The sequence below is a fragment of the Mus caroli genome, chromosome 11 (genome assembly GCF_900094665.2).
Source record: "Mus caroli chromosome 11, CAROLI_EIJ_v1.1, whole genome shotgun sequence".
Classification (NCBI taxonomy): domain Eukaryota; kingdom Metazoa; phylum Chordata; class Mammalia; order Rodentia; family Muridae; genus Mus; species Mus caroli.
In genome coordinates, this window is record NC_034580.1 from 18,788,403 (window position 1) to 18,804,921 (window position 16,519).

General features: G+C 44.3%; 1 protein-coding gene across 3 annotated transcripts in view; it reads right to left on the reverse strand.

Annotated features, from left to right (window-relative positions):
• The window catches only part of Commd1 (copper metabolism domain containing 1), an 86,617-nt gene that overhangs the window by 67,772 nt on the left and 2,326 nt on the right, over positions 1–16,519 (reverse strand). The window contains exons 1-2 of one of the 3 annotated variants that reach the window (XM_029483247.1): positions 14,757–14,895; positions 10,086–10,288 (exon numbers count right to left, since the gene is read on the reverse strand). The exons of 1 other annotated variant lie outside the window; for it this stretch is intronic. In XM_029483247.1, the coding sequence (XP_029339107.1) occupies positions 10,086–10,288; positions 14,757–14,895 (342 nt within the window). Of the gene's footprint in view, positions 1–7,796; positions 7,893–10,085; positions 10,289–14,756; positions 14,896–16,519 lie in introns of those variants that run through there. One more of the 3 variants, XM_029483246.1, reaches the window with a different exon arrangement.

Here is a 16,519-nt window from a genome sequence, read left to right on the forward strand (position 1 = left end):
TTACGGATGGTTGTGAGCCACCATGTGGTTGCTGGGATTTGAACTCTGGACCTTCGGAAGAGCAGTCGGGTGCTCTTACCCACTGAGCCATCTCGCCAGCCCTTAGTCTTATTTTTAAGGTGAGCAAGGCAAAAGTTACTTCCCTAGGATCTGACCTCTGTAGTAGAGCCAAAATAAACAGGACCAGAACCAAAGCTAAGCACAGCCATAGCTGTGCTGTTTGCGTGCTCTTTCTGTACAAAGAACAATTCAGATTCAGAACAAGACTTCAGCCCTCAGCATGAGAGCATCCAGTGCATGCTGGTTATCTAAACAATGTTAACCTTGTGCACTGAAGATTCTGTGGCAGCTCTCGGAGCAGTGACACACACCTGGGAACACAGCACTCAGGCCAGCCTGTGCTAGACAGCAAGTTCCAGGCTAGCCTAAACAACAGAGCTAGATCCTATCTCAAAAAAGTAAAATAAAAAAGTAAAATCTGAGGGGTGAGGATAAAATATCTTAGAGGCAGTGTGCTTGCCTAATAAGTGCAAATCTCTGGGTCTGTTCTCTAGTACTGAAAAGAAAAAAAATGAGGGGGATTCTGATTGTTAATTTTAACAAGTAAGCTTAATGATTCATTTCTTCTTCAAACCTGTGCTATGGAAACAACGTATCATCACAGAGGAAAAGGGACTCCAGTGTACTACAAATGGATATGTATGTCCCACTCACATCCAAATTCCTAACTTGGGGATCTGGGGATCACATGAGAGGTGATCAGTGTTAGAAGTTATGCAGACAGGAGCTTCCTGATGGTATTACAACTCTTACACGTGTGTGTGTCTTTTCTACTACATCACACACAGAGAAATAAGTTCTACTGTGTAAGCCAAGCAGTCCATTGTTACAAAAGCAGGAGTAAACTCAGATACAGTAGAAACTAAAAGCAATTACAGCCTACCTCAATTAGACGCAGATGTAAACTGACTAATCAGGTCAGCACTTCTGCTAAGACTTCCAAACACACAGCCATTTGTTTTTAAGTGAATTTGCCATCAAAGAGTAGAAATTCATAATAGGAGAGGAAGAAAAAGCAACGATAACAAGTAACAACAAGGGAGCTCATGATTTGGGGCTATGAAGATCACCTTTGTCACTCAGGCTAAGCCTCTCACATTCAGCTCTGCTGTCCCCTGCCCCCCCAGCTGCACTCACATGCCCATCATGTTACTCACTGGAGACCTCAGTAAATTCATACTGACTCATTCTGATGCCTGTAGGCCACTCTACTTTTTAACTTTATTATTATCAGTGTGGGGGAGGGGTGCATATGCCAGAGTAGATCTGCAGAAGTCAGAAGACATCTTTTTTTTTTTAAAAAAAGATCTATTTATTTATTTCATGTATGTGAATACACTGTGGCTGTCTTCAGACACACCACTATACGGCATCGGATCCCATTACAGATGGATGTGAGCCACCATGTGGTTGCTGGGAATTGAACTCAGAACCTCTGGAAGAGCAGTCAGTGCTCTTAACTACTGAACCATCTCTCCAGTCCCAGAAGACATCTTTTAAGAATTGGTCCTTCAGGGGAAGGGGAGATAGGATAGTGGGTTTCCGAAGGGGAGACCTGGAAAGGGGAAAACATTTGAAATGTAAATAAAGAAAATATCCAAGAAAAAAACAAAACAAAATAAAAAAATGGAAAAAAAAAAAAAAAAGAATTGGTCCTTTCTTTCCACCTTGCTGCGAAGGGTCTCTCCTGTTTCTGCTTTGTTGGGTATTCCAGGCCAGCTGGTCCAGGGGTTCTAGGAGACAAGAGTCTCTGTCTCCATCTTGCTGTGGGAGCCCTGGTATTACAGATGCACACCAACACACTTTCTGGCCTTCTACATGGGTTTGGGGATAAAGCATAGGACATCAAGGCTTACACAGCAAGTACTTTTACCTGCTGAGCTTTCTCAGTACTTCTACCATTTAAATTTTTTAAAAAAGTCATTACAGAGAAGTGGAGAGGTGGCTCAGCAATTAAGAGTGCTTACTGCTCTTGTAGAGGACCAGAGTTCAGTTCCCAGCAGTCACACCAGGCAGCTACCTGTTACTCCAGTTCAAGAACTCTGACCCCAGTGGCCTTCATAGGCACCAGCACAAACATGGTACACACACTCTCTAAACCCAAATACAGTACATTCTCTTACACATATAGTTAAATATAAATAAACCCTTTTTAAAAATCACTGTCTTAGTTAAGGTTTTACTGCTGTGAACAGACACCATGACCAAGGCAACTCTTATAAGGACAGTATTTAACTGGGGTTGGCTTACAGATTCAGAGGTTCAGTCCATTATCATCAAGGTGGAAGCATGGCAGCATCCAGGCAGGCATGGTTCAGGAAGAGATTAGAGTTCTACATCTTCATCTGAATGCTACTAGGAGAAGACTGGCTCGGCTCCCACGTGGTTAGGAGGAAGGTCTCATTGCCCACATTGATGTGGTGGTTTAAATAGGAATGAACCCCATAGATCCCTGTGTTTAAATGCTTATCCCATAGAAAGTGGCACTGCTAGGAGGTGTGGCCTTGTTCCAGTAGATTTGGCCTCGTTGGAGAAAGTGTGTCACTATGGAGGCAGGCTTTGAGGTCAAGCTACACCAGAGGCACTCCCAGTCTCCTTCTGCTACCTGTAGATCCAGACAAGTCAGCTCCTTCTCCAGCACCATGTCTGCCTGCATGCTGCCATGCTTCCTGTTATAACAACAATGTATAAAACCTCTGAACTGTAAGTCAATGATATGTTTTACTTTACAAGAGTTGCTATGGTCATGGTGTCTGTTCCCAGTGATGGAAATCCTAACGAAGACGGTCACTATGTGCCAGGTATGTCAGCAGACTCTTAATTCCAGCACAGGAGGTAACAGAGTCAGGAGGATCTTTGTGAGTTTGAGGCCAGCCTGGTCTACATATTGAGCTGCAGAACAACCAGTACTAACACACACACACACACACAAAGTATATTTTTAAAAAATGAGATTGCATACACTACCAAGATTTTGCTGAAAGGACCCAGATATAGCTGTCTCTTGTGAGACGATGCCGGGGCCTAGCAAACACAGAAGTGGATGCTCACAGTCAGCTATTGGATGGATCACAGGGCTCCCAATGGAGAAGCTAGAGAAAGTACCCAAGGAGCTAAAGGGATCTGCAACCCTATAGTTGGAACAACATGATGAACTAACCAGTACCCCGGAGCTCTTGTCTCTAGCTGCATATGTATCGAAAGATGGCCTAGTCGGCCATCACTGGAAAGAGAGGCCCATTGGACTTTCAAACTTTATATGCCCCAATACAGGGGAATGCCAGGGCCAAAAGAATGGGAATGGGTGGGTAGGGAATTGGGAGGGGGGTATGGGGGACTTTTGGGATAGCATTGGAAATGTAATTGAGGAAAATACGTAATAAAAAATATTAAAAATTAAAAAAAAAAGAATGAGTGACACATCAAAAAAAAATGAGAAATGGAGGTTATAAAAATAACTTTTATTCGCCTAATTGTCTCAGAGACTTACTGCTGAATATCTTATCCTTTTTAGTTCTTTCTGAACTCTGGCTGGCTGGTTCAACTTTGCCATTCTGGCTAAAACTCCTCTCCAAGTTGACTGATTCAATCTGACTTCTCTCAGCTTCTAACTGAATTGCTCTGTCATTAAACTAACTCTGGCAATTTATTCTAATCTTCTAGCTCCTTCCTATTGTCTAGCTTCTGCTGCCTCTGCTGACCTACACTGACTGCATGAACTCAGGAACAAACTCAAGTCCACTGTGCCGCACTCACTGCACTGACCCCCACTGACTCCTCTCCCTGCACTGCTCTTAAATAGCTTCTCTTTCGCATGTGTTCTCATAAGAGTTGGGTATATCCTATCTCTGACTCATTCTGTCAAATCTTTCTCTGATTCACCACTTTGCCTCTCAATTAGACATCACTTTCAAATACTAGTGCTGCTTCCTCTGCACACTAACCTTATGTACATTGTTTGGGATTGAAGGTGTGGAGTGCATCTGCATTCTAGCCAGAGCACACAGACCTAGGTCTTTGGATGTTATCCCTTCCCAGAGCATCCATGTTGCTGGATTAAAATTCTTCTACAGGAGGCAAAGAAAGTTGTAAAAAGGCTAATTTATATTTCTGCTTTCATCTTTATGTGCTTATTCATATTCACTGTCAGGATGCTCCCATATGTAGCCACTCCTTGAATATCCACGTACAAGGGGCAAGGAAATAGTCTGTCTCACTGATGTTCACAAAGTCCATAGAGGTATACAATGATGGTGACTTGAATACATGGCTATATTTCATATAAACTAATAATAATTTGTTTTTTTTAATGCAAAATATGCTCTGGATAAAGAAAGGTAAATTAAAAGTCATAAATGGTAATTGCAGGTTCTCTGTTAAGAAATAGTATAGGGCTAGAGAAGATGGTTCAGTGTGTAAGAACATGGCCGCTCTTACAGAAGAACCAGGTTCAGATCCCAGCACCCACATGATGCCTCACGACCATCTAGATCCAAGGGAACTGAAGCTCTCTGTGGGTGCCAGGCATGAATACGGTGCACAGACATACATGCAGGCAAAATACTCATACACACATAGTAATAAAAATGACTTTTAAAGCTAGGCCATGGTGGCACACACCTTTGAGTACAACACTTGAGAGGCAGAAGCAGGAGGATCACTATGAGTTCCAGGTCAGCCAGGGCTGCACAGAGAAACAAAAACCTGAGAGAAAGAGGGGTGTGTGTGTGGGGGGGGGGGGTTTACATAGAAATCCTGTCTCAAAAAAACAGATAGATAGATAGATAGATAGATAGATCGATAGGCAGGCAGTCGTATAAATAAGCAAGCCCAGGCTGCAGTCGAGGATGACTTTCATCTTCCAATCCTCCTCTTCCTTCCTCCCCAGTTCTAGGACTGCAGACATGTACAAGCACTGTGCCTGGCTATACAAAATTCTGTGGAATTTGTTTTGTTTTGTTTTTTTAATGAAAGAATTAGTTGAAACAATTTCTTTTTCTAATTTTTAAATTTGTTTATTTCATGTGTATGAATTTTTTGCCTCAATTGGAGACCAGAAAGACCTCTGATCCCCTAAAACTGCAGTAACACTGGGTTGTGAGCCACCATTTGCGTGCTGGGAATCAACCCTGGATCTTCTAGAAGAGCAACAAGCACTTTTTTTTTTCTTTTCTGTTTTTCTGTTTTTGTAGATCAGGCTGGCTTTGAACTCAGAGATTCGCCTACCTCTGCCTCTCAAGTGCTGGGATTAAAGGCATGCGCCACCACTGTCTGGCTCCCATTCTTTTTAATTTTATAATTAAAAATTCTACTATATTAATTTATCCATCTGTATGTGGCACGTACTTGTCATCCATGCATTTGTAAAGCTGTGCTGCCACTGCCAGCCTGCAAAAAGAGCTCTTAACCACTAAGACATCTCGCCAGACCCATTGAAACAAATTTTTTGTTAAAAATAATTTTAATTTCAAAATGCCAAGTCAAATGTTTAGATTTTTTTATACACAAAATTATTACTGTTGAATAGCCAGCAAAAGCATTTTCTGCCTCGAACATTCCAGAAAAAGGAAACATTTAGACATCTTTATGCAGTCCTGCAGCTATTAGCAAACCAATATTCTACTGCCGTCTACAGTAGAAAAATAAAATTACAGCTAAAACCTAAGACTATGCCCATATTTTACCTCATGACTTGTGTCATGCCAACCCTCAAGAGACTTGTGCAAGATAGTTGCTGCAAGTTCACGTCCTACCTGGGCTACCCAGTGAGTCCCAGGCCAATCTATATTAAAGACTGAGACTGTATCCCAAGTAATTAACTCACAGTTTTGTTTTGTTTTGTTTTTAGAGACACGGTTTCTCTGTGTATCCTGGCTGTTCGGACACTCACTCTACAGACCTCAAACTCAAGAGATCTGCCTACCTCTGCCTCCTGAGTGCTGGGTTTAAAAGTGTTCACTACCACTGCCTGGATTTGTTTAATTTTCTTTGGGGGGGGGGGACCTCTTTAAATCTATTTTTACTAATGTTTAATTACATTATCCAAACCATATTGTAAGAGTAAAATCTTTCTCTGTAATAGGGACCCAGACCTTAACACAACTGACTCCATGATGGAAGTGCCATTCAGGCCATAAAACTCAGCACACAGACAGCACCACCTGCCAAAAATTAAAACAAAGATTTAATCAGTCAAAGCCCATAAGCTATGGGAAAGTTTCTAAATGAACTAACCTTGCTTCTGACTAGTTCTGCTTCTGGCTAGATGTTCTCGTTAACTGAAATATGTCAACCTAGGATATGGTTTTTGTGCTTAAAAGGTCACCCCGAGAAAGTCTCAGTGCTACACTACAGTCCCAAACACACAGTGTAGTACCAGCAGCCTAATAAAGATTTTCTAGCTGAGTGACAGCATTGTAGCCCTTTAATCCTGGCACTCAGGAAGCAGTGTAATCAGTATAGTATTTTTTTAAAAGTCTTTAGACATGTAAAAATAGCTTAGTCTAGACCTCCACTACAGCCAACACTGTGCCTGATAACCAGAACCCAGCAACTTCACACACTCAAGAGAGCCTGATACAGGTATAAACCCCATGATGCCTACTGCTCTACATATCTGGAGTGACACCTCCTAGATGAGCCCTGTGGCTGGACAGTCTCCCCAGGATCCTGAGCCTCAAATCAGAGACTTGTGTAAGACTGGACCTGACCTCCAGCTAAGATACCTCACACAGGCGAGCACCGTGGGGATAAAGACTTAGGACCGTATTTACAAATTTAAAGTGTGAACCTTGTATGATGATCCTCAGCATAAAACATAACTTTTGCTATACACAGGTATCTACCTTCTTTCTCGTGACACAGAGGCAGGCAGATCTTTCTTCTTAGTTAGGGTTTTACTGCTGTGAATAGACACCATGACCAAGGCAAGTCTTATAAGAACAACATTTAATTGGGGCTGGCTTACAGGTTCAGAGGTTCAGTCCATTACCATCAAGGCAGGAACACGGCAGCATCCAGACAGGCACAGTGCAGGAAGAGCTGAGTCTTACATCTTCATCTGAAGGCTGCTAGAAGACCAGCTTCCAGGCAGCTAGGATGTGAGTCTTAAAGCCCATGACACACTTACTCCAGTAAGGCCACAGCTTCTAATAGTGCCACTCCCTAGGTGGAGCATATACAAACCATCACATTCTACTCCCCGGTCCCTATAGGCTTGTGCAAGCATAATAGTCTATGGGGGCCATACCTAAACATAGCATGATGCAAGGCCAGTCTAGTCTACAGAGCAAGTCTCAGGACAGCCACAGCTACACAGTAAAACCCTTGTCTCGGAAAAAACAAACAAACAAACAAAAATAAAAGATTTTTCTTGGCTTAAACCCTTGTCTGAGCAGTCTTCTCTGGTGAATACCCCACAAAACTACAGTACAGAACAAATGAAAAGAATGTGTTTTGCAAAGAACAAAACACATTCAATTTTTTTTTGTTTTGTTTTGTTTTTCGAGACAGCGTTTCTCTGTATAGCCCTGGCTGTCCTGGAACTCACTCTGTAGACCAGGCTGGCCTCGAACTCAGAAATCCGCCTGCCTCTGCCTCCCAAGTGCTGGGATTAAAGGCGTGTGCCACCACGCCAGGCCCACATTCAATATTTAAAAAACAAAACAAACAACAACAAAAACAAAACCCCTTACTTTCCACAAGAGTGAGGAGCTGAAGCCAGAAAAACGGTTTACCTGATAAAGCCCTTGCCAAACAAATATAAGAACTTAATTTCTATTCCCAGCACCCACATAAAGGAGCCCGGGAAGGTGAGCTGCCAGCACCAGCAAGGAGGGGACCCCTGCAGTGAGACAGGTCTGCCCAGGCTCAGGGCTGAGCATTCTTACTGCAGGAGCACTCCCACTGCAGGGGGCGGAGACAAAAAAGCAGTAAGTTGTACTGCGCAGGCCTGCCTTTCCCGGAGTAAAGACGTAACTGCAGATTACAGGGTAACTGCGCAGATCAGACATACTGCGGATAACTGCAGATACCTGGATAACTGCGCAGGCGGACCGTACTGCAGATAACCACCCGCAACTGCGCAGGCCGGTCGGTAAGGCAGATAACCACTGTACCAGCTGTACCATGGATAACCGGGTAACTACGTAGGCTGATCATACTACGGATAACCAGGTAACTGCGCAGGCCGGCCGTGCCACGGAGGCTGGCCTTAAAGCGGATAACCACTGGTAACTGCACAGGCCAGCTGTACCATGCATAACCAGTAACTGCATAGGCTGGCCGTACCACAGATAACCACGGATACCTGGGTAACTGCGCAGGCAGACCGTACTGTGGATAGCGGGGTAACTGCGTAGGCTGGCTGTACCACGGATAACCGCGGATAATCCGTAACTGCGGCCGCGCCACAGAGAATTGGGTAACTGCGCAGGCCGGCCATATCACGGATAACTGGATAGCCGGGTAACTGCGCAGGCCGGCCATACCACGGATAACTGGATAGCCGGGTAACTGCGCAGGCCGGCCATACCACGGATAACTGGATAGCCGGGTAACTGCGCAGGCTGGCCATACCATGGATAACTGGATAGCCGGGTAACTGCGCAGGCAGGCCATACCACGGTTAACTGGATAGCCGGGTAACTACGCAGGCCAGTCATACCTCGGATAACTGGATAGCCGGGTAACTGCGCAGGCCGGCCATACCACGAATAATGGGTAACTGCATGGGCAGGCCTATGTACTGCGGATAAAAGGATAACCGGGTGACTGCCCAGGCATGCCGTACTGTGGATAACTGGATAACCAGGTAACTGCGCGAACCTCGGAAAACTGGGTAACTGCGCAGGCCTACCACGGATAAGTGGGTAACTGCGCGGGATAATTGGATAATCGGGTGACTGTGCAGGCAGGCCGTGCCACGGATAACCGGACAACCGGGTATCACGGATAACTGGATAACCGGGTAATTGCGCAGGCTGGCAGTACCACGGATAACTGGATAACTGCGCAGGCAGGCCTGCGTACTGCGGATAACCGGGTGACTGCGCAGGTAGGCGGTACAGCCCACATTCCAAAGCAAACACTGGCCTTCGACTGCGCATGCGCACATTCAACTACTGGTTGCTGCACTGCGCAAACACGCTGGTGACTCAGCTGGTTCAAGCTTTCTAGGCTGGTGGAAAGGAAAGTCAACTGGGCTGAATGGTGCCACCCTGCAGTCGCTGTCCAGGAAGGTAACGAACATTAAACAGCAGAACAACTTAGCAGCGGGCGACATTTTCAATCCACAGCGTGAGAAAAAAAGATTATCGCGAGATCCGGGAAGGGACCCCGCGCTCTGCGGTAAAATGGCATCACAGCAGACCGCGTTTCCTGAGAAACTCAGCCGAAAACAATACAAGGCTGCAATGAAGAAGGAGAAACGCAAGAAACGTCGGCAGAAAATGGCTCGGCTGAGAGCTCTGGAAGCCCCACCAGAGGAGGACGATGATGTTTCTGCTAACGAAGAACTTGCAGAGCGATTACTGGAGATAGAGCGGCAAAGATTACATGAAGAGTGGCTGCTGAGGGAGGAGAAGGCGCAAGAAGAATTCAGAATAAAGAAGAAAAAGGAAGAGGCCGCTAGAAAACAGAAGGAGGAACAGGAGAGACAAATAAAGGCCGAATGGGAAGAACAACAAAAAAAACAGAGAGAGGAGGAGGAGCAGAAGCTACAGGAGAAGAGAGAGAGGGAGGAAGCGGTGCAGAAAATGCTGGACCAGGCTGAAAATGAGCGCTCTTGGCAGAACCCGGAACCACCCAAGGATTTAAGGCTGGAGAAATATCGACCCAGTTGTCCCTTCTACAATAAAACGGGAGCGTGCAGATTTGGTAACAGATGTTCACGGAAACACGACTTTCCCACATCAAGTCCCACCCTTCTTGTGAAGAGTATGTTTACAACGTTTGGAATGGAGCAGTGCAGAAGGGATGACTATGACTCAGACGCAAACCTGGAGTACAGTGAGGAGGAGACCTACCAGCAGTTCTTGGATTTCTACCATGACGTGCTGCCGGAGTTCAAGAACGTGGGAAAGGTGATTCAGTTCAAAGTCAGCTGCAACCTGGAACCTCATCTGCGGGGCAATGTGTATGTTCAGTACCAGTCGGAAGAAGAATGCCAAGCAGCCCTCTCTCTCTTTAATGGAAGATGGTACGCAGGACGACAGCTCCAGTGTGAATTCTGTCCAGTGACCCGGTGGAAGGTTGCAATTTGTGGTTTATTCGAAATGCAAAAGTGTCCAAAAGGAAAGCACTGCAACTTCCTTCATGTGTTCAGAAATCCCAACAACGAATTTAGAGAAGCTAACAGAGACAGCTACATGTCTCCGGCTTGGACTGGCTCCTCTGGTAAAAACGCAGACAGGAGGGAAAGGAAGGACCACCATGAGGAATACTATAGCAAGTCAAGAAGCTACCACTCTGGTTCACACCACTCCTCCAAGAGAAACAGGGAGTCTGAGAGGAAGAGTCCTCACAGGTGGAAGAAATCTCACAAACAGACATCGAAGAGTCATGAGAGGCACAGTTCAAGAAGAGGAAGAGAAGAGGACAGCAGTCCAGGTCCACAAAGCCAGAGCCACAGAACCTGAGCCCAGCTAAGGCAGCACCACTTGGACCCAAGACTGATATCAGGCTTGGCAAGGGAGTTCATTTTACAAATGAACAAAACTTCATTACAGAATAAAAACCTAACACAGTATCCTTCAGATTCCCCAAAATATTCAAAACGAAACTGATTACAAAGGAAAGGCATGGTGACTCCATCTAATTCCCAACCAAGTTACAAAACCTTGTGGCTTTAACAGAGACAGAAACAGGTATTCATTATTTCTTTGTCTGTTATAATGCTTATAATGCTGTTATAATGCTTAGTATCATGTTATTGATGTTATTTTCCATACAGTTTAAGCTGGCTTCCCGTGTTGTTTTCCTGTAATAACTTTACATTGTGATGCTTTATCATTAATATATTTATTAACATCGTTTTTATATTGTCTGAATCTGTTTTACAAAGAACACATAGGAGTACAGAAACACTAATGCCCCTTGTTTTTATAGAAAGGCTCTCACTATGTATCCCTGGCTGGCTTGGAACTTGCTATATAGACTAACTAGGCTGGCCTTGGATTCACAAAGATCTGCCCATATCAGCTTCTGGGGTCACAGAAATATACCACCTCCCAAATCCAATGGTCAGATTTTTTTAAAGCCTCTGTGTGTGTGTGTGTGTGTGTGTGTGTGTGTGTGTGTGCGCGCGTGCGCGCGCGCGCGCGCATGCGCGTGCATGTGTCCCGGTCTGCACAAGTACTGTAACCCCTGAGCCATCTTTCTAGCTCATAATGATACTGTTTTTTAATCATAGGTCTCATAGTCTTGAGAACAAATTAGAGAAAATTTTAGGTTCTCTACTAAGTAACCAAGTTAATATAATTTACATATTATTTCCAAATACCAACATTGTAAATTTAAGAATGTTTGAGGTATGAGTTATCTTTATGTGAATGTTCAGATTTTAAATACTATAGGCTCTTAATATCAAACATCTGTCACAGCTACTGTTACTATTTTGCCAACAGCTGCTAAAGATAGGAAGCAAATGAATGAACATGTTACCATGTTTTGGCAAAGCAGTATTTATCAAATCATGAACAATGAGGAGTGTAACTGAGCTGCAGAGCACTTGCCAGCATGCTCATCTCATGCCTGTGGGTTTAATGACCCCCAGTAACAGCAAACAATGAAAACAGTAAGGATGGGAATACAGTGAGGGGCAGAATGGGAGCCACAGGCCACATCAGTCCTGCAGCCAGAATGCCTGACTTGGACTTGGAGTACCAGATTTTCTCCACACTGGAATTGTACTTTCATATTGCCCAAGCTAGCTCTAAACTGTCCCAGCTTCCCAATAGCTAGGACACAGGCATATGCCACTGTGCCCAACTCTGCTGACCTTTTCAATGCAACTGGCACATTAAAGCACTACCCATTCATTCAGATGTTCTATAAATCTTCTACTAAGTGCCTATCGCATGCCAGAAATAAGTATTAAGGGTAGGGAAAAAAAATAAAAGTTTGCCTTTTTTACAAATGAACAAGCTAGTAAGAACAGTATAAAAACTCAGGTAATATTATTAATTCTTCAAAGCAAATTATAAATGTGAGCTGAAAGAACTATATAAAAATTAGACAGTGTGCTGTGACTGGTGGTGCATACCTTTAATCCCAGCACTTAGGAGGATCTCTGTAAATTTGTGGCCAGTCTGATCTCATAGTGAGTTCCAGGCACATAGTGACACTATATTTTTAAAAACCAATTAGTAGAAGCTGGAGAGATGGCTCAGTGGTTAAAAGCACTAGCTACATATACCATAACTACTTTGTTAATTTTACAGCTCCTTGGGCACTACCCAGAAATCAAAACTAGAGTGGGGGACAGCAAGATAGTTCATCGGATAAAGGTGCAAGTGCCAAGCCTGAAGATGCGGGTTTGATCCTTGGAACCTACATGCTAGAAGGAGAAAATTGACTCCTATAATTCCAACATCCACGTGTGCACCATGGTGTACTAGTGTGAATGAATGGGTTGCTTCATATAGCCATAAGCAGATTAAATGTTTGTGATTAACAGGTAATAGAGTGCTAATGTCCCAAACAAGGAAAGTGGAGGACTCCATTGTACGTACATAGAAAAGAGCATTCAGTACAAATGTCAGGGAAACAGGCATAACATTTGGGAACAACGTGAAAGTCAGGAACCTGAAACACCAAGCACAACAAATAGCCAGGTAGTTGGCAGTAAGAGAACTGGTACCTGGGCTCAGGCTTGGGTTTGGCTCTGCATCATAACCTCACCTAGCAAGCACTGTCCTGGGTTTGCTCCACAGCACATCAAAACCAGGGGCCTGTGAATGAGAATACCCACTGTATTCTCTAGGAACTCCACATCTCCTCACGGTCTGTCTTCATCCTTTGTAGCTCCCTTTTTCATTTTTATGCAGAACATGATTTTCTAGGTGACAACACACAGTCTACTACCATCCACGTGTAAGTGTGTAGCCTGCTTCAAAGCAGGAGTGCTGGAGGACTAAAGGAAGAAGTGCTTCACTTTTGCTTGCCTGATCACAAGCATTCCTTACTACATCCCTGGTTCACCATTTCTTTAGTGTGTGTATATGTGTATGCATGCACACATTCACTCGTGTGACTGCAGGAGCATGTTTGTGCTGGTGTACATCCACAAGTCAGAACAACCTCTGGTGTTTGTCCTTATCCTCTACTTAATTTGAGATGGTGTTTCTTTGTTGTCTTTCCACTGTGTATGCCAGGCTAGCTGGCCCTAAACTTCTAGAATTTTCCTATCTCTACCTCCCATGTCCTCATAGGAGTGTGTGCAAATTGCAGAGCCATTACATGATCAATTTTTGTTTTAAGACTTTTTTTTTTTTTTTTTTTTTTTTTTTTTTTTTTTTTTTTGGTTTTTCGAGACAGGGTTTCTCTGTATAGCCCTGGCTGTCCTGGAACTCACTTTGTAGACCAGGTTGGCCTCGAACTCAGAAATCCGCCTGCCNCTGCCTCCCGAGTGCTGGGATTAAAGGCATGCGCCACCACGCCCGGCTGACTTTTTTTTTTTTAAGATTTATTTATGGGGCTGGAGGGATGGCTCAGCGCTAAAGAGCACTGGTTGCTCTTCCAGAGGTCCTGAGTTCAGTTCCCAGCAACCACGTGGTGGCTCACAGCCATCTGTGATGGGATCTGGTACCCTCTCCTGGTGTGTATTAAGAGTACTCATATACATAAAATAAATAAATAAGTCTTTTAAAAAAGACTTATGTATGAGTATTTTGCCTGCATGTGCTCCTTGTGTGTACCTGGTGCCCAAGGAAGCCGGAAGAGGGTGGTATGCTGTACTTTCCTGGAACTGATAGTACAGATGATTGTGAACCATTTGTGTGCTGGGAACCAAATCCAGATCTTCTGTAACAATTAGTGCTCTTAACTACTGAACCATCTTTCCAGCCCCTACACATCCAGTTTTTATGTGGGTTTTAGGGATTCAAACTCAGGGCTTTGCACTTGAGCAACAATCACTTTTACCTACCAAGTTATCTACCCAACCCTATTTATCCCTTGAACATGGTCTACATTTTCACTACCCCACATCTGCCATTTACATTGACTACCACATAAAGCTGCCCCTTATCAACATCTAAAATAATCACTTTGTTCAAAATCGGCAAAGCACCTTCAAGAAGCCTGCCTGAGGCTGGGGGTTTGGAGGAGAGGAACTGGTGGTGGTGGTAGTGAAAGCCTTTAATCTCAACACTCAGCAGGCAGAAACAAACATTTCTATAAATTCAAGGTCAGCTTGGTCTACACAAATAAAACCCTGTCTAAAAAAGGGGTGGGGAGGGGCGACATGGAGTCTGGCAGGGTAGATGGTTCTCTTCTGACTACTGTGACACACATCTTATCCATGTCTCGGTCTGTGAGACACTGCGGTGGTGGGAACAGGCGTGGGAAAGACTACCTCCAGAAATGGGTGGGGGAGCAGGCCAGAGCCTGCTGATAAAAACGACAGCTTCGTTTCAACAAGGAAGACACTCCTGCTACATTCTCTGTTCCACCTCCTGAAGGGGCCAAGATCTTACCTGGCTCCAGTCCCCGGGGTCCTCCACACTCTGGTATGATGAAAGCACCCAACATGGGAGATACCGCCATGATGCCAGTAGCAGCCCCTCCTCCTGGGGTGATGCCCGTGGGACCTGTTCCTCCAATGAGACCACCCATGAGAGATACATCCCCTTGGTGTCCAGGCCTCCAGTGATGAGATGGCACTCACCTGGCATGGCATGGCACAGGCAGACAGACAGGTAAGGACAGGGGATCATCAGTTCCCTGCTTTTCTGTTTCAGACCATGGGGCTACACCTGAGTATTTTATAGTGGTATGACAAGCAAACTTTTACCCATACCTAGCATAGGGAAGAGTTTTGGCTAGGAGTAGAGGGATTTTTTTTTAAGTAGTTTCATTTGTATCATGAACTGTGAAAATAAAATGAGTAGCTTTTAGTTTAAAGGAAAGAAAGTCTGGCAGAAAGAATGCCTTCTGTCCACAGTTTCTTACTTCTGCTTATAAATACTATGACACCCTTACATCATATAGCTATGTATGTTCCCTTTTATTAAAGATGGATGGGCTAGTGAGATGGCTCAGCAGGAAAGGACACTGCTGCCAAGCCTGACCATCTGGACTTGACTCCCCCAAAACCACCTGGCATTACAGACCATTAATCCCAGCACTCAGAAGACAGACGCAGTGGATCCTGTGAGTTCCAGGCCAGCCAAGATTACATAATGAGACCCTGTCTCAGAAACAAAAGCAATTCCATACAGTGGGAGAAGAGAAGGGATTCAGTGTGATCCTCTGACCTATGCACACAATAAATATATGTAATAAAAACTTAAATAATAGGCATTCTCCACTTAAAAATCATTTTCATTTTATGTTTTTATAAGGACTAGAGACATCTGGGGCTCAAGAGATATTTCAGGGGCTAAGAGCATGCACTGCTCTTTCAGAGGACCTGAGTTCTGACCCTAGCAACCCACATCAGGCTACTCACAACTGCCTGTAGCTCCAGTTCCAGGGAATCCACCACCTCTAGCCGCTACAGGAACCTGCATTCACATGCACAGGCACACATAAATACATTCAATTCAAGATGCCCTGTCTTCCCTCCAGGGTGTTGGCACATCTGGCTACTCTGGAACGACTTTACCACAAGTGACTCCTCCCATTGCATGAGCCAATTCCAGTCAATTTCTGCGAAGTAATTGCATTTTTTTTCTTGTATTCAAATACTGTAAGAAAAATTAGGTAATGGTGCTTGCCTTTGATCCCAGCATTGGGAGCCACAGGCAGGTGGATCTCTTCAAGGCCAGCCTGATCTATAGAGTAAGCTCCAGGATACAGGGCTACATAGAGACCTGTCTTGAGAACATGATAAAATAAATGTAATAAATAAAAGAATAAGGATTTTTAGTAGCAAGTTAACATTTAACAGGAACTTTAAATAGTGTGGTTTTAGGCTGTTTAGACAGTTTAAACTACACAGTGAAACACTGTCTTGAAAACCAACAAAAAAGTAGACACATTAAATTTGCTCCTCATCTGTGTGCGCTTGGATGTAAGAGATCAACAGCAAGCGTCCTCAGTGGTACTCCCACTTACATGTAAATGGGTACATGTGGTGTGGGGGTGAGAAGTTGAATTCAGGCATCCTGCTTTACCACTCTCCAGCTTTTTCTTAAAAAAAAAAAAAAATCCCAGCACTCGGGAGGCAGAGGCAGGCGGATTTCTGAGTTCGAGGCCAGCCTGGTCTACAAAGTGAGTGCCAGGACAGCCAGGGCTA